The 19,318-nt window shown below is 35.7% G+C and overlaps 2 protein-coding genes across 2 annotated transcripts in view; both read left to right on the top strand.

Moving 5' to 3' along the window:
* LOC107658726 (importin-8-like) overlaps window positions 1–8,999 on the top strand; it is a 17,863-nt gene extending 8,864 nt beyond the window's left edge. The window contains exons 15-22 of the mRNA XM_016447380.1: window positions 1,275–1,435; window positions 1,510–1,635; window positions 2,662–2,733; window positions 3,620–3,840; window positions 4,220–4,425; window positions 6,624–6,845; window positions 7,638–7,767; window positions 8,335–8,999. Of these exons, the coding sequence (XP_016302866.1) occupies window positions 1,275–1,435; window positions 1,510–1,635; window positions 2,662–2,733; window positions 3,620–3,840; window positions 4,220–4,425; window positions 6,624–6,845; window positions 7,638–7,767; window position 8,335 (1,139 nt within the window). The 3' untranslated portion in view covers window positions 8,336–8,999. The remainder of the gene's footprint in view (window positions 1–1,274; window positions 1,436–1,509; window positions 1,636–2,661; window positions 2,734–3,619; window positions 3,841–4,219; window positions 4,426–6,623; window positions 6,846–7,637; window positions 7,768–8,334) is intronic.
* Window positions 9,000–11,183: 2,184 nt separating this feature from the next.
* The window catches only part of LOC107658819 (transmembrane and TPR repeat-containing protein 1-like), a 43,713-nt gene continuing 35,578 nt past the window's right edge, over window positions 11,184–19,318 (top strand). The window contains exons 1-2 of the mRNA XM_016447480.1: window positions 11,184–11,681; window positions 17,234–17,411. Coding sequence (XP_016302966.1) covers window positions 11,380–11,681; window positions 17,234–17,411 — 480 coding nt within the window. The 5' untranslated portion in view covers window positions 11,184–11,379. The remainder of the gene's footprint in view (window positions 11,682–17,233; window positions 17,412–19,318) is intronic.

Raw genomic sequence — 19,318 nt, 5'->3', positions numbered from 1 at the left:
TAAAGTTACGCCTTCTTTCTTTGCGTGAACATTTGGGCGGCGTTATGCAAATCTTCCCACACAGTGACGTAGACATGTGGGGGCGTGTTTGAACGAGGCGTTTTAGGAGGGCGTGGACCAGTCTAAACTTTTATAAAGAATATCTCTTTGGGTTTGAGACTTTAGTCTTTGCAACTTTAGGGATCTTATCTATTCACGAACAGCTTGTAACACTCCAAAGAGAAAGGAAAACTTGAAATCGCATCATATGACCCCTTTAATAAAGAGGCCTGCCATGGATAAATAAACATGACACTAAAATCGCCAGTAGGTGGCAGCAAGTGCCTGTCTTAATAAGTGATTCATTGACTTCAGATTAATGGTAAGATCCTTGCTGTCTATGGAGGGTCAGAAAGCTCTCAGATTTCATCAAAAATATCTTAATTTGTGTTCCGAAGAAGAACGAAGGTCTTATGGGTTTGGAATGACATGCAGGTCAGAAATGACTATCTCTATCCCCTTTAACTTGTTTGTTGAACTGTTGTATAAAATCAGTACAGCATTTGTGATCATTCACACTTGCTGATTCAGCAAAACGGCACTCTTGATTGTGTGATATTACTCAACTATATCATATCTTATAACTATAAAAAAAAAAAACCTATACAGGGATATTTTTGGCTTTAATAACTTGAATTATAAGGGCATTCCAATTATATTGTAATTGGTTTCATCACACAGTGAATGCTTTTGGACTCTAATAATCAGCTCGCACATCGTTAAAACAACAATTACGATATTATCATAGACAATAAATAGTTGGTAGGTAGGGTGTTGCATAGGTTCATTCTCAGTTGTTGCTGGTGTGTTCTGGCTAGTTGCTTTTATGTTGCTACTGTAGCTTCTGCTTGAGCCTTACAAGGTAGTTGCAAAGCGTTTTTACTGGATTGCTAGGGCATTTATATGCAGTTGCTAGGGTGGTTTCCGGACAGATGAACAGTGTTACTGATAGATTAACAGACCGAATAAGAAGCTTAAATAAAATAAAAGTATGTAGGCTTTATCAAGACACAAACATAATGAAAATAAATGTGTCTGCTTTCATTTGAGAACAAAATGCAGAACACTAATGCACTTAATATGCAGCAAATTAATTTGACTAAATTAGTTTACTCTCTGTAATTGGTTTAAGAAACAATTGGATTAACCTATTTAAATCAAAGTCTGCTGTCTGCCTGTCCAGTACTTGCATAATTCTTCCCTCTTTCCGCCTTTTGTGTATTGTATGAGTGCAGCTAAGGTCTACATCCGACCCTTCATCAAGCTTGTGATGCAGGAGCTGCTGCACATCATCAAAGAAACCGAGAACGATGACCTCACCAGTGTAATTCAGAAGATGATCTGTGAATACAGCGAGGAAGTGGCCGTCATTGCAGTGGATATGACACAGAACCTGGTACTGCACTCGTCTTCTCAGTTTATCGTTAAGTAAGTGTACGGTTTCATGCTAAAAGAGGTTGTTGTGCACAGGCGGAGATCTTCAACAAGATTCTCCAGAGTGAAGAATACGAGGAAAGTGAAGATAAGACCGTGATGGCTCTCGGTATCCTCAGCACCATAGACACTATCCTCACAGTCATGGGGGACCGGAAAGAGGTTTGGATTTTTAGCATGAGAAGAAAACACTACTGTTTTTTTCCGATATATTTGGGAAATAAATGAATACTTTTATTCAGCATGGACTGATCGATATATATAATTAGTCAAAAGTGACAGCAAAGACAGTTATAACATTTAAAATGCTACTGTTTCAAATAAATGCTGTTATTAGAATGATTTCTGAAGATCATGTGAGACTGAAGACTGCAGTAATGACTGCTGAAAATTCAGTTTTGCCATTACAGAAATAAATTACATTTTAAAATGTATTCAACTAGAAAACAGTTATTTTAAATTGTAATAATATTTAACAGTATTACTGTTTTTACTGTATTTTTGGTCAAATAAATGCAGCCTTCATGAGCATAAGAGACTTCTTTCAAAAATAATTTAAAAATCTTATTGACCCCAAACTTTTAAATTATAATGTTCATTACTGGTATATCAGCTTGCAAAAATATTTTATTTTATTTTTTTATTATTTTATTTTTTTTGTTGTTTTTGAGGCTGAGTACCTTTGTTAAGTATTCCAAAAAAAAGTCAGTTCTGCATTGGATTCATTTTTGGTGGAAAAATACAAATAAAATTGTTGCACATATTTCAGAATTATGCAAAAATTATTATACACTCTTGCATACAAATATAATATTTATATGAAACAAATATCCTGGCTGCTTGTTTCCGTATAATGAAAGTGAATGAACTGCATTTTTTCATACACTTGGATTAATTCCAAGTTGTTGTTTTTTAAGTCATGCACTAACTTTGTACAAGGAATGGACTGAAATGTCAGATTCATGAACAAATTGTTCTTTTGACTCCTGTCTTTTAAATGAATAAGTTTATCCAATTCACAAAACTGGTCTGAATGATTTGTTCGCAAATTGGCCTGATGAAAATTACCATGTTTGGGTGAAAGGTCTTTTTAAATTGCATCAAAATTTGTTTGAACATGTTGTGATGTTTCTGAAAACAGAAGTGAGGTTGATATATTTCCCCTTTCTCTATTTCTATCAATCTTAGATCAGTCAACAGCTGGAGGGAATATGCCTGCAGGTGATCGGTCTTGTCCTCCAGAAACCCATCATAGGTATGGCAGGTGTGTGTGTGAGACACTACTTTCTATTTCAAGATAATTTTTTATAGATTTTTGCATTAATATGAAATGTTTCAGTGACGTCTCATAAATTACGTTAAATAATTTTAAAGACATCCCCATTAAGATTCTTAAGGCTCATTCACAGTGATAGATACAGTGATATGATGCCCCAACTACCAATGGGAGTGAAAACAGAAGAGATACGGTTATCTTCTGTACACTGTTTTGTTTGTAATTTGTAATTTTTGTAATTTTGTTATTTTTTAATTGTTTTATTAATTTTTGTGTCGTTTTAAAAAAGTAAATCAAAAATACTCGTTTCTTATTTCATTTTTTTTTTTAGTTTTAGGTCAGTTCAGTTTAGATTACTTATTGATTCATTTATTCATTTATTTATTCATAGTTAGTAATTGTAGTAGTTCAAATTAAATTTATTTCAGTTTGTTGCCAAGGCAATATTTCAAATTTTTAGTTTAGATTAGATTAAGTTTTTCATATAAATTTGTTTTATTTTTGTAATTTTTAGTAGTGCTTTGATTAGTTTGTGCTAGTTTTTTTAAAGGTAATAATAAATTATATTATTTTTATTTAATTGTAATATATGTTTCAGTTCTTGTTCAGTTTTTTTTTATTTTTTATTTATAGTTAGTCATTTTAGTGCTTTAACTATTTTATATATGTGTATGTTTTTTTTTCCAGTTTTATTTCAATAACCAAATATGTTTTAAATGGTTTTAGTTTAAAGAAACTATAATAGCCGTGATCAGTGTGCTTTAAAAGTGACAGCTAATTGATTAATGTTGTGTTTTGCTGGTTTAATGAGCAATATCAAATGTGCACATTATTGTAACATCAAATCTGGTGCCTTTGTGTGTTTGTTAGTGTATCCCTTTGTTTGTGGAGGCCGTGTTGGAGCGGTTAACACGAGGTGTGAAGTCCAGCGAGCTCCGCACCATGTGTCTACAGGTGGTAATCGCAGCTCTGTACTACAACCCCACCCTACTGATACACACACTGGAGAACATCCGCTTCCCACACAGCCCAGAGCCAATCACAGCGCAGTTCATCAACCAGTGGATGAACGACACAGAGCTCTTCTTAGGGTAAGGCTGTTTGCACAGGAAATGCCTTAAGTTTGGTTCAGAAGGTCACATGCACTTTATTAACGGAGATTGATTTAGATTAAACACATTTATCTGTATTTATGCTGATATGGCAGCTGTTCCTGACAGGGATGTACACTGTTTAAAACTAACTTTGGAATGGTTTTAAATATCTGTTAAATTCCGGAATTTGAATTGTGGTAGTAAACTGAATTTGAATTTTGAATTTGAGAAAATAGAATTATATAACTACTGGATATATAGCTATATAGTATTCCCTTTAAATGAACTATATTTATCAAATTATATTTGATCAAACTAAATATTTAATTTTATAATTATATGATTGCTTGTTGTTGTTTATTGTTGTTTACCACAGACTACATGATCGTAAGATGTGCATCATTGGGCTGAGTGTTTTGATGGAGCTGCCCAGCCGCCCTGCGGTCCTGGAGGAAGTTGCAGGCCAGATCGTTCCCTCCATCCTCCTCCTCTTCCTGGGTTTAAAGCACATCTACGCCACCCGAGTGCTCAACAAACCAGAGCAGCTCACCAGAGCTCAAGGCACAGAGGAGGAAGAGAATGGTGAGATTGTATGTGACTGAGAGACATTCTTAAGCATTTCACTTGCAGAGTGTTTACTGTCTGTACCTTTAAGACTTCTATATGGAAATGACCTCATTTACACATAGAACCCTTAGAGGCACCATAGCAATTGCTCTAATTAAACAAGGGTCACAGGAGAGTGGAAATTGTCTTGACTAAAAACCTTGACTAGTGCAACAAATTACTTTTAGGGAAACAAAAAATGCTTAATTATATATAAAATAGCTGCTTTAACAGAAGAACACAGCAAATAGAATATAATTATGTATGTAGTGACCTATTGAGTCCAGTGTTTGTTGTTGCTTTTGGTGGTCTGTATGTCAAGTTTATTTTTATTTGTACAGCGCTTTTCACGATACAAATCATTGCAAAGCAACTTTACAGCAAATTAAGTTTCTACAATATTTAGTGGTAGCTTATCAGTGGTGACTGTCAGTTAATGTACGTATGGCAGATTTTTGACTGTAGAGGAAGTAACAGTACATCCGTCTAGTTGCAAATTGTAATCCAAGAGATTCTGTGTATGTTTTTTTTTGGTCCAATAAGTAATATCTCTGTCTTATCCGAATTTAATAGGAGAAAAAAATTTATATGGTTATATTAATCTCACAGTTTCATCAAGTCCTTGTCTCACTTCACCTCAGGTAAACTTAATCCCTGCACAGGAAGTACTATTTCTGGCATATATAGCTTCAGGTTGGTCTTTAGTCATCAGGGTTTACGGATGACTGAGAACTGATTGTATCGCTCTACCAGGGCCCCGGAGACATGGGAAATGGAGGAACGACTTGTGCATGTTAGTTTAACATGATTCTGAACCTTTGGGCTTTGAGCACTTGACTCAGATGAATTAAATAGATCTTCATGACCCTACACCCCTGACCTGAATTCTGACAACATCATACAGTTGGAGTTATGGATTTATTGCTACTATGATGCTGGTTTCTGTGAAACAGACATCAGCTGCATGCGGGATTGCCAGTATGCTCTCAATGTTTAGGCTTAGTTTGTTTTGAAGAGGCAACTATGCAGTATTGCAAAAAACGCATCGATTCGCTACAGAAGGCCTTTGTTCACCCCCCAGAGCCATGTGAAACACTCTTTTTTATGGATGGGCGATTTTTATTTAAGTTCTTTTGGACTGAAGCAATGCAACACGCGCTGAGTGGCATTAAACAGGTTGAAAGATCAAAGACAATTTTTAATATAACTCCGACTGGATTCGTCTGAAAGAAGAAAGTCATATACACCTAGGATGCCTCGGGGGTGAGTAAAACGCAGCCTAATTTTCATTTTTGGGTGAACTAACCCTTTAAGTATAAATCTTACCAAATTTAGTGAGAGGTTTATGCCTAAATTAGTTTTATTTAAGAGAGATTCTCTGAAAACGAGCCTTAAAGGGATAGTTTACCCAAAAATGAAACTTTTGTCATCATTTACTCATTCTCAAGTTGTTCCAAACCTGTATGAATATCTTTATTCTGCTGTACACAAAAGATGTTTTGAAAAATGTTGGTAACCAAGCAGTTTCTGGTCCCCATTGACTTCCATAGTATAGAGAAAAATAAACACTATGGAATTCAATGGTTGCCCACATTCTTCAAAATATCTTCTTTTGTTCAGCATTTTTGGAATAACTTGAGGATGAAGAAATAATGACAACATTTTAATTCAAATAAAAATGACAGAATTTTTCAAATGAAAGGTTCGTCATCATTCACTCATCATTTTTGCAGTTGACGGTAGCCATTGGCTTATACAGTACGGAGGAAAAAAAAGTACTATGGAAGTCGATGGCTACCTGCAATTGTTTGGTTACCAACATTCTTTGAATTATCTTCTTTTACCACCATTGTTTCTTCCAGTGTTTACTTTGGTTTGTGACACACTAATAATCGTAATTTGGTGTACTTTATACTACGAAAAATATGCAAATTTGTATGTAGCTATTGTTTCATTGTAAACCAAAAATATATAAATTCCAAAATGTTTCTCCAAAGGCTTTTTTCGCTTCATTCTGTTGGGACCGGTAGTGTGAGATTCAAACACTGGAAATGTCTATTTTTAGAAGTGACCTTTACTTCAACAAGATCCAGACTACATCACCAAGCCCCTCCTCTTCACTACTCTGTAGTGTACTACTCTGAGTTTGGAAATTCATCATGTCTGTTTTCCAGAGGAGATTCCTAGCGATGAGGATGAGGTCGGACAGAAAGGGGTGGCCCTGCAGTCGTCGGGCACTTCCACTGGGAATGACAATGAAGATGAAGATGATGAGGACGATGATGAATGCTGGGATGATGAAGGTCTGGAGGGGACCCCATTAGAGGAGTACAGTACACCACTGGACTATGACAACGGAGAGGATGAACATCAGTTCTTCACTGCCTCCCTGCTCCGTATGCACATTTTTTTACTCCATAATATACCACACATGTACATTTACATAATACATTAATTACATATGTCACACTATGCCATATTTGCATAGAACAGCCCCACCCACATATCGTTTGTCCAAAATCTGGCTTCATATCGATGAATATTAAATAAATGGGTAGTCCATGCATAATATGTCCATACACTTGTTTTAGACAACATCAAGAATTTTTTTGGTCTGCACTAGTTCATTTGAAGCAGTCATGTAGTGTAGTAAATTGTTTAACGTTGTATTTTTGGAATTAAATTGGTCATATAAAATTGCATTGATAATAAATATTTAATTAATAATTAAAAATTGTGTATTGCATTTCACACTGCAGGGCACGTCAACTCCCCAAATGTCAAATAAGTTCACTGTAATTTTTTTCCCCTTTGCTCAATATCAGTATTGATTTTAAGAATCAATATTTGTTTAATTATTTATTTATCTAACTGGGGGATAATATTTTTATTTTTTAATTTTTTCCTGGTCATCATTTCATCACATTTTCCACAATTTTTAATAATCTTTTTTTTTTCTTAATTAATTTGAAATGATCCTATAGTTTGGCAAATTCATTTTAAAAATTTATAATAATTCTGCGATCTAGTTTATTAATTAACATGGTCATTAAAATTGCATGCATCTTTTTTCTTTGCAAAAAGAAGAACATTTTATATCATTAATTTATTTAAACACCAACATAAATTGATGTTCAACAATTGTCCACAAGTGCAGCACCAGTAATTGGAATCATTTCCTGTTGCAGGTGTTCAGAGTTCAGATGCAGGCTGGTATCAGTCCCTCACATCACCTCTAAGCGAAGACCAGAGGAAACAACTGCAGGAGATCTATAACCTTGCCCAGCAGAGGAGGAGCGCAGGAGTCAAGGGACTGTGGTAAGTGTGACCTTTTCAAAGATGTGGATCGGTGGTTCACAACAACTAGAAGCAGCACATCAGCGTTAACTGCTTTAAGACTCCACAGAAAGCATGGCTTTCCCTGGCATGTTTATCTTGTACAAATATTCTATATACACTACTGTTTAAAATTTAAGATTTAATTATGTTTCTGTAGGAAGTCTCTTATGCTCCCCAAGGCTGCATTTATTTGATCAAAAATACAGTATAACAGTAAAATATCACACAGTGACAGCACTATTAAATTAGTATTGCATATCTATTTCAGTCTCGCCTAAAAGTTCTGCCTCTATATATGGTTTATGATTTTGAGCTTTCGAATGGGTGGGACATTAATTGAAACGTGATGTGTATGATTGACAGCATTTGAAATCAAAAACGGCAACATTAGCATAGTACTCAGCGACACAGATGAAGTATTTAAAAGCATTTGTCATCACTCTAGCACATTTAACATTCACATTACATTATTTATCTGTCTGATGACTGCTGTTGTTACTTCAAACACTTGAAATAATGCAAGATTGTTTCATCGTCTCTCTGTAGAGATGTTCCAGTTGCAGGTTGGAGATACCTGACACTTTGGATTTGGATCTGTACAGAGTTCTGACACCAAAAACAGCTTAAACTCTGGAGACTAGAGACATCTCGGTCAGGATGGATGGGATCTTTAACCCAGGACCCAAAGCAAGCTCTTCAGATCCATGACTTTTAATAGGAACACTGAGACATCGTCAAAACTGGTCAGAAAGGCCCCAGTGAAGTCGAAGAGGTTACTCTGGGTCACCCCTTCCCTGAAGCTGTGTGTGTGTGTGTCTGCGCATCTGTACAGAATTATGGGTGTTTGCGCATGTGTGCAGACGGGTGTGTGTATAAGTAATTGAATGTTATATATTCTGTTTCTCTCAGTTTCTCCTCCATTTGCAATGAGTCAGTAAGAAACTCGACCGAGGCAGTGAGGTGAGACATGTCAAGACAAGCCAGAGCGAGACAGACGGACACCGCTTCAGACTGACACACAGATGGAGGGATTTGTGGTGTTGGTCAGTGCCTTCAGAGATACGTAGGCATTTTTCTGCCCAAACAGATCATGTGCACTGGCTAAATGTCAGAAGGACGATGTTTATAGCTGTCATATGTTTGTATGTTTCAGAGTTTGTTTTTGTAACAGTCCGTTTTCAGAATTAACTTAAGTCATAAAAGTTAATATAACACGATTCATTTGCAGTTTTTTTTTTTTTTTTTTAATGGTTATGCAGTCATGTTATCATTGATTTGTGTGTATTTTCCAGATCTTATTATTTAGCATATTTAGCCGGATCGTATTTCATCCCAAAATCAAAAGAGAACTTGAAGAAATTATATCGTACATTTTAAGAAAATGAAATATATTTTAGTACCATTATGATTTTTTAAATATAATTTTCCAACAATTAAGCACATTTTGCACAAAATTCTTTATTGCGATGTGAAATTTCTTTATTTTTCTCATTTTTAGTTATATATAAATAATATCATATTGTTATTTGCTAGAAATTATATTTTATAGAATTAAAATTTTTAAAATGTATTGATTTTTTTAATGTATTTTTTTATTATATATATATATTTTTTTCTTTTTTACATTTTTGTTCCAATAAATTTATTCCATAAATGTACATATATTTTATATTCAGTACTTCAGATATTACCATGATTTATGGTTACAAATTATGCATTTTTAAATTCATGCACAATTTAAATAATATAATTTATTATTTTTTCTTTGTTGCTTCTGCTACTGACAGTTGGTGGAAGGTGTTTAAATGTGCTTAATTGTCATGGAAATTATTTCACAATGCAAAAAAGCACCATCAGCAGTCAGTTTCACTGTTCAATCTGGTTGCAAGAGCAATTTGACTGTAAGGAGCCACCAGATGTATTTAAACGGCCCCCCCAGAAGGGTAATTTTAACATTTCTTGCATAAAATCATGTTTAGCCAGATGTTCACCCATCATTGAATCTTTAAAAGTGCGTTTATCATCATGATTCATTATCCCTGTCTTCATGTTCCATTAGCAAGTCCAAACCCAGAGCACTTTGCTTATGACTTGTTCTGCGTGGAAGCACAGGTCACGGTCAAGGCAGTGCAATCATTGTGTGAAATATCCCACAGCTCTTTATTGATTTCCTGCCTGAGCTCGCTCTCTCTCTCTCTCTCTCTAATTTGCATTTATCTTTCTCTTTTTTTTCTTGTGTTCTCATTCTCTCCTCCAAAATTTCACCTTGGTAGCCATAGTTTCTGCCAAAATATACTGCTATAACCATAACAGATATTATGGAATATTATGGAAACAATGTAAGACGCTTTCAGGTTCTGTTTGCCATTTTGTTCAATCGTTTTTTTTAATAACCACAATTTATACAAACTATAAAAATCATAAAATTGAATCAGTGGCATAATATTTTGACCTAACTAGTGTCATACAAGAATACTTGTGCACCATTTTGACAAAAGAATGACAGCAAAAAGCAACCGATTCTTCATATTACACCCATTAATATCAAAGCACATTACCTGAACATTTAGTACCAACTAATATTCCTTTGCTTAAAGTACACTTGTTATACTAGTAAATTACATGGCTATAAAACATCTTTTGCAGGTTTTATTCTCCGCTCTAATTTATGGAAACTTGTTTTTGTCACGGAATAAAGAAAAATAAAAGTAATTGTGACTTAATCTCACAGTGAAAAAAGTCAGATTTGTAAGATATGAACTCAGAATTGTAACTTTTTCTTCACACTTCTGAATTTACATCTTGCAATTGTTTTTCCCCCCTGCCACGGAATGCACAATAAATATATAAAAAAAAAAAAGTAAGTAGGCCTACAACATTTCATATTTTTTGTGTGGATACCATACAAAAGCTTGTTTCCGCTACAGGATAAGAACAAAATAAAGAAGGTAATTCTGACTTTTTCCTCAGAATTGAAAGAAAAAAAAAGACAATTTGACAAATTTTGAGATATAAACTTTGTATTGTGAGGGGAAAAAGTCAGCATTATCAGATTAAAAAGTCAATTACCTTTTAATTTTTTTTATCCTGTAGTGGAAACAAGCTTTCATATGATAACCACACAAAAAATATGAAAAGTTAATGAATGTTTAAAAGTAAATAATGCAAAAATTAGGTAAATGTAAAAGATGTTGGCTAAAAAAATATTAAATGGGGAAATTATAATAAATATAATATTTTTTCCATATTTTATTCTCTATCTCTCTTGTTTCCATTTTGTCTCTATCTGTTTTTTTATTTTATTTTCCTTACGCGCTCATTCTTTCTCATTTGCATCTCTCTCTCTTTCTCTCGCTCTCTCTCATTTATATTAGTCTCTGTTTCTCATCCTCGTTCTCTCTCTCTTTCTTTTGCGCATGCGCCGGTAGGCGGGTTACATAGACTTCAACACTTTATACACATTCACACTCGCGAATATTGCGCATTCAGAGCTGATCCGCTGTCCGGGCTTCGGTGCAGCACACGGGCTATGGAACGGGACGACTCTCCTCTTTTTGACTCCCACGAGCAGCATGCGAGACGGGGGCAGACATGACAGCAAACAGCCGAGGGACCAAAGCCGCTCCTCCCCCGGTGCAGCAGCGGCTGTCGGCGCTACCGAGGCCGGCGGCGGGAGTCCGGTACGCCGCGCTGGTGGCGGTGTGCGCGCTCTGCTACAGTAACTCTCTCTGGGGGGAGTTTGTGCATGATGATATATGGGCCATCACCAACAATCCAGATGTCAGACCGGGCTCCAGCCTCCGGAGCATCTGCACCAATGACTTTTGGGGCAAGCGGATGGCTGATAACACCAGCCACAAATCCTACCGTCCTCTCTGCATCCTCACTTTCAAGTAAGTCCATCAGCTCCTGCGAAGATGTGACCTGAAGTTGCTTTTAAGCGCACATTTCAGTTTTCCGATGTTTACTTATACGTTTGAAAGGTCTGAAAAGAGTTGTTTGACGCGTTTTACGCAAAGTTGTGAATTATCGTAACTTTCATGAGAACATTTTACATGGCTGGGGTCACGTGACCAGAGCAGTTTAATTCTCTGAAAGATGATGGCTGTGCATGTCATAAAACATGTCACAGTACCATATTTGGCACATATATTAATGAGGTTGGCTCAGTAAGTGATTAACATGTTGTAGATTTTAAAGCATTGTTTTATTAAATGAAATAACTGAAAAATAATCATCTTTACTTTTATTATTCCTTTCCACAATATATATATATAATGGTTTGCAGCCTTCTGCAGCATATTTTTGGTATTCAACTAGCAATGAAACTTTATTAAACTTAATTTAAAATGCATGCGGTTTATATCCGTGCGTGGGAAAAAAAATATTTAATTGGGTTATTGTTTATTTAACACTATTTATCATGTGTTGAGTTATTGTTCTTAACTTTATATAAGTGTTCTGGTAAATAATTTTTAAATAGTGATTGTATTTAGAAGCATTTAAACTGAACTTGACCCACCGCCCTAAAAACGCAACGCTCACGACGCGACGTCAGTCAGACGCGTGTGGAAAAATAAACATGTGCGTGAACGCACATTTAAAGATATTTAAATACGTCAGCTTTGCGTTCATGTCCACTCTTTGGGATTACGCAGTTGTTTACACTCATAACGTTAGTAAACACTTGTTGCGCAGTTTATATAGAGAGCTGTTACTTTTCTCCCAAACTGGACCACCACAGCGGTCATTACAAGAAAGTACTCGTAAACGGTGAAATGAAACAGACTATCACAAATGTGTAGGAGTTACAGACAGGCAGTCCGAGATAAACTCGTGTGTGTTTTGACTCGCGGGGCGTTCCTTTCGCGTGGATGACGTCACAGTCCAATGACGCCGACCCTGAAACAACGTACAGAACTACCAAATGTTGCGGAGTTTGATTGCAATAGTGTTCATCGTCTGTTTGATTACGGCTTTAATTTATTTTCCCCTACATTTCTGCCATATGTACATAAACGGACAGTCACCACTGATAAGCTACTACTAAATAGTATAGAAACTGAATTTTCTGTAAAGTTGCTTTGCAACGATTTGTATTGTAAAAAGCGCTATACAAATAAACTTGAGTTGAAATTGAATAGTCCATATGGCGCGGGAATCTGACAGCTCTGCAACATCCACAGCAGCGCACACACAAAGACAACGGAGGAGGACTTTGTTCCTTATAGTCTCAAAAGGAGGCGTTGTGTATTTATAGCAAGGCAATTAACAGCCTACTCTGCGACTCATATTTTATCTCCTTTATTTTTGGAGCAGCCAGACACTTCCTGCTCCCTATAAATCACTGCCTAGGTCTTTAGTGCATAGAAAGCTTTCTCTTTGTAAATAATTTTCGCACAGTCTTGTTTCAGCACTCAAAGACCTTGGAGTATTTATAATACGAGTTATATGCGATTTAAAGGCTAGATCTCCCCCTTTTTTGAAGAAAGAATTGAGAGTTGTGCCAGATGCTAGGCTGTGATAAATGGTTGCCAGGGTGTTGCTATGCAGTTAGTAAAGTGGTCTTAGTAGTTAGTGCAATGCGATTTGCTAGCTGCTTACTAACTTTCCCAACCCTGAAATCTGTATGGCAATAGAACACGTTGCATTCAGAAACTACACTGTAAAACCTAATTAGTTGGGCTTAAAAAAAAAAAACACTGTAGGGGGTACTTGATCCTTTCATTTAGGTTTACTCATGACTTTAGTATAGCTACTCACTGACTCCCAGAGTGCATTGCGGCTGAATAAATTACGCAGTTGCTTTGTTTTACAGTTGTTGATTTTATGGTCTTGTGTCAGTAGTATCTTCGGAGCGGCCGGCGGGCTCGTCTTCGGAGCTGCGAAACGTGCGGCGGTTTCCATGCCGCGGGGAAAACAAACAAAAAAAAAAACTTTCAAAATAGAAATAAAACGGGGAGAAGGAGCGCCGCTTACTATTTTGTCTGGTCCGGTATTCCGTCACGGTTGCACTACTGAGTGGAGTGCAGCGCAAGGAACGGAGGGAGACGAGGAGTACAGCAATCCAGAGAAGTTTAATAATAGGACGCTGAATTAAAAACAGGGAACACTATTTAAACACATGACAAGACGAGGGGATGACTAGACACACCTGGGATCAATAGAAATAAACGGGGAACACCTGGAATTAAATCAACATAATCAGGACAGGAACAGGAAACTAACCAAATATGGGCATAAACACTGGGACACAGGGAGCACATAGGGAACAAAACACAACACAAGCCTGACAATACCTTTAAACAACACAAATATTATTTCTGGCAGATATAAAAATACATTGCTAAAAATAATTTGAAAACCTTATTCTTTGGTGGCAGTGGCAGTGGAAAATGTTGTCTTTACAAGTAATTTGGAAGAAAAAATTAATTTAATAAGATTTTTAATTATTTATGTTATAATTAATAATGTTATATAAAAATTGTATATATTTAAACAACATAAAATATTATTTTTGGCTCACATTATTATGGCCTGGGAAAAGGTTCCTACTTATTCCCACCCTGACAGCCGTTACGTGCCAAAGTGTAATACTTAGAGGAGAGGTTTTGAGCAAGGTAACCCTAGTATTTTGGCATTCGTCAGTCTTGTGCCGTGCATGTCATGAGAGAGCGAATGGGTGCTGCTCATTCCCCAGTGTGTGTGTATGAGTAAAGAGATAAAACACAGGCGTGTGTGTGCGAGAGAGAGCTGTGAGCTGAGTCGCTCTTGTATCTCTGCTTGATCCTCGTGTCTTTTATCTGCTCTTTGATGCCGACTTGACACAGACTCTTGAAAAACTTCAGCTGTGCACAGATAGTTTGAGCTTAGAGCAGAGCCTTTAACACAACGCTAGAGCCGCCTCTAAATTTAAAGGATTAGTTCACACAAAAATGAAATTTCTGTCAGTATTTACTCCATCATGTCGCTCCAAACCCAAATGCTCTTATTTCCTCCCTGGAGCATGCAAGTAGATGATTTTGGAGAATTGGTCCATAGCAAGAGTTTAGTTTATAGTGACCATGGCTGCTAAACTTTAAAAAGGCAGACAAAAATTCAAAATAAAAAAATCTAGAATAAAAAATAACTCATCCAGATGTTAACATTATGAGTAATTTACAATTTAAGTTTAGTGTGTTCCTTTCACAGTGCTATTAATGGCTAAACCATAAAGGATGGGGAACACTCACTTAAAATTCTAACATTTCTTGACCTTTACATCTATTTTTACATCCTGCACACTGAAACTATCGAGCTGGAACATTTTTGTGAAGAAAACAATTACATTAAAAATGTTAAAATTACCATAATATATATATAATTTATAATATATACAATTTATTTATAAATCTATATATATATTTCTTCCTAGCAATTATATTGCTAAAAAACAGTGTTAAAAATAATTAATCATTTTTGATGAGGCCATTGGAAATGTTGGCAGGGCAAGTATAAAAAAAAAATAGAAAAAAATATAATTTAAAATAAACTACTAGTACTAGCTTGACTGAGCCAGCAGAAAAACCCTATTATCATATGCCTTCATAACATCTAGAATGTTACAATCATATGGACTACTTAATAGATTTGTGATGCTTTTTGGGAATTGTTTGAGCTTCACAGCCCCTGTTATTTGTACTCTAGTGCTCAATGTTGTAGAATGACATGAAGGGTGAGTAAATAATGACAGAATTTCCACTTTGAGGTGAACCATTCCTTTCATATAGTTTCCTCAAATCAATTGGACTCGCTTTTCTGCTCACTGAGAGCATTGCAATTATGTGATGTTAGCGGTGACCAAGATTTGTTCATGGCTCTGGGATTGCAGAACGGCCTAATGATGCTGTCTGATGGAAACTAAAGACTGCACACTCAGGATAGATGGCTAGATTTTTATTTTCAGCTTTGATGAGGCCTGAAGACATTTTCTTGTTCTCCTGTAGAGACTGTAATATACACACTCCTGTCTCGATGTCACATTCATCAGCGGCGGTTAAACAAACACAGGCTTGTCATTGCCTGCAGATAAACAAACTGTTTCACAGTCATTATCGTTTTCCCTCCATCATTTCATTAACTGTCACCCTTTTCGCTCTCATTCCATCTCCTCTCATTCCTCCGGCTTGGTCTCGACCCTGAGCGCTGAACGTCAAGCTCGGAGCTAAATATTAAGTGGCAGGTGTATTCAGTGACTCATGTAGAACCTTCATGGACAGCTTTTTATGCTTGCATAATAAAGTACGCTGTCCAAGTAGGTCTGAAAGTACTGTTATCTGGCATTTATCCTGACAAAGTCTTGTGCTTTTCACAATCCTAATAGGGAGACCCTCCAAAATCATCTTTAATTAGAGTAAAACAAGCCAAGCATCTACTCATGATTACATTTTGATGGTAATTGGATTGTAGCAAGTGCCATCAATATTAATGTAGTTTATACTTAGGTTTAGGGGAATAAACAAGAAAGAAGAAAGTAACAGCATAAGGGGTTTGAGTGTCATGAGAGAGAATAAATAATGAGCAAATTTTCATTGGGGTGAAATTATTTGAATTCAATTTCAGAATATAATATTTTTTATGTGAAGAAAAACTTTAAAAGATAGTTAATCTAAATATATGAAATGTATAAACTAGAAAAACGAAAACTTAAAAAAAAATGTAAACAATACAATTATTATTTCTAGCATATATAAATATACATTGCTAAAAAAAATAATATCCATTAAAATACAAATATTTTATATACAAATATTATAAAATACAAATATAAGATAGATAGATAGATAGATAGAAAATTCTCTTATATATATATATATATAATCCCCCTACAATCATTAAAAACCTGATGATGATATTTTAGTTTGAGGTGATATTATATCTCAGTGTATTATGAAATTAGTTCATGTTCATCATAATCCATGCCATGTTCTGCCTCTGGTGCTCTTGCTAAATTTTAATGCAAGCTCTCCTGCAAGTCAAGGTGACCATGGAACCTCATTAATGTTGCATTGCTTTAGGCTAATTGTTCCCTTCTCTCATCTCTTTCGGTCTCTCACTCTCGTTTTCTTTAAGGGCTTCCTGTGCTTCCGCATCGCAAGGTCAAGCAAAAGTGTTTACTGAGCATCAGAGGTTTCTCCACAGTCAGGTCTTTTTGTTTTGCGTGCTGAGACAGACCTGAAATCCACCTTTTACCATGAAACTGCAACTTTCCTCTCTAAAGTAATTTGTCTGTCCATAGTAAAAACGAACATGCTGCATGACTGAACACAATCATAGTCAATCAGAACATATCTGATGCTCAATATACAATTATCTGGCAAAACTCAGCAGAAGTAGAAGCCAGCAAAATGGACATGCTCATATCTTTTTAATGTGACTGTTTCTCTCTTTTTCACTCTCGCTGTAGGTTGAACATTTTGCTGGGCGGCATGACTCCATTCTACTTCCACCTGGTGAACGTGTTTCTGCACTGCATGGTGACGGCGCTGCTCATGCTCACCTGCGAACAGTGTGTGTTTGAAGACAGCAACTTCTCTTTCCTCACCGCACTGCTTTTCTCTGTTCACCCCATTCACACCGAAGCTGTGAGTGAACATGCACAACATGCTGCATTTCTACTTATTTCGACTGTAATCTATTCTGAGTCTATTCTGAGATATATGTTGTTGTATGGTAAGGGCTGTGCTATGCTAATTAAAAAAATAAGAGTGTAAAGTTTTTGAGTAACATGAGGGAGAATAAATTAACCAGTTAATTGATTAATTATGAGAGAATTTTTATATTTGGGCAAAATTATTTTAATACATTATTTTAAAATATTTATTACAAAGAAACCATCTATCTATCTATCTATCTATCTGTCTGTCTGTCTGTCTGTATTATATTTTTATATTATAGATTACATTATATTATATGCAATTTATATGTTAATACGCACAAATATAAGATAATTTTTACTTGTGGTCAAAATGACTTTAATGCATTTTCTGAACATTATATATTTTTAGGTGAATAAATGTTTTTACTAAAATTGGATTTTTAAAAATATTTTATTGTAAAGAAAAATGAATAGTTAACATAAAAAAAAACATAAAAATTCAGTTAAAAATCTATTATTTCTTTCATATCTATCTATCTATTGATATAAATGCTATAAATAATATTTAATATGTATATAACATGTAATATATAAACCATATGTGTGTGTATACATTATATATTATTTATTTAAATAAATTATATAAATATATGTTCAAATTGAATATGTTTAAATAGTTAATTGAATATTCAGGAATTCTATGTTTAATGTTCTGTGAAAGTTGAGGGTGTTTCTTTGGGCTTTTTTTAGAGATGTGGACTGTGTTTGAGTTTCGCTTTCAGAGCTGCAGAGTTTGTTAACAGTAGAGCATTTGCTGGGTTGTTTGGAGTGAGTCCATGCCAGACTCCGATCATCAGCTCTGTGTAAACACCATACATCAACAGCTGCATCCCACCAGCATTAATGAGACTCACAATCACACACACACACACACGGCTGCTGGAGGAGGTGCTGTCCTCAGAGTTTTGATTGATCAAGCAGAAGTATAATTAGTCTCTGGATAAATAAAAGAAAGACAAAGAGGAGGTGCTTTACTCAACTCTCTGTGTGTGTGTGTGTGTGTGTGTGTGTGTGTGTGGAATTATCATAGTTTTCTTTTTCTTTAATTTATTGCCACTTTCAGGTTAGGGACAGCAAGAGATGGGAATTTAGAAATGATGGACGAAGAGGGAATAATGGGATTGCAAAATGTCACAAGCTGTATTCAAACTCACATTAACTGAATGGGCACCATGGCATAATGTATCAGAGAATACAGTTCACAGATTAGCTTCATTTTCTAACAGAACATAAATCAAGTTTTCAAACAAGTTTCATCATAATTTAAATGTATGTATGCTGAACAAAATAGTGTCATTAATGTTATATTATATATATATATATATATACTGCTTCGTCATGCCTGGAGCTGATCCGTGCTGGTTGCTGAGAAAATACTACAACTTTGCGCTGTGGATCGCCGGATCGGCTTTCACCGTGGACGAAGCGGAGTCCAGCCCGGGGTCGTCACATGTCCTTCTGGACACTCCTTCGTCGAAATCGCCGGCCACGCCGTTCTCAAGCCCGCTGCCTCTGCTCACTCTAACCCTCCCGCCGTTCCTCACGCTAGCCCCCGGCCTCTGCTCACTGTAGGCCGCCGTGTGTGACGCTGTTTCGTTGTGAAAGCGAAACTACTTTGTTTGGCCTTCCAAAAATGGACACGACTAGAAATCAGTAGTTAAGTTGTATTTACAACACTGTTCCAGAACACTTCAACAGTATGTGGAAAATAATGTTTTTTTTTGTACCTTAAACCACATAAACACATTTCATTACACCAAATACACAAAATAATGTTCTTTTTAGCAGCATCATATGACCCCTTTAATTATACATATAGTTTTTATGTATAAT

This window comes from Sinocyclocheilus anshuiensis, unplaced genomic scaffold (assembly GCF_001515605.1).
Source record: "Sinocyclocheilus anshuiensis isolate Anshui unplaced genomic scaffold, SAMN03320099.WGS_v1.1 scaffold283, whole genome shotgun sequence".
In the NCBI taxonomy this organism is placed as follows: domain Eukaryota; kingdom Metazoa; phylum Chordata; class Actinopteri; order Cypriniformes; family Cyprinidae; genus Sinocyclocheilus; species Sinocyclocheilus anshuiensis.
Note: the sequence above shows the minus strand (reverse complement) of the source record. Positions and strands in the feature narration are given on the sequence as shown.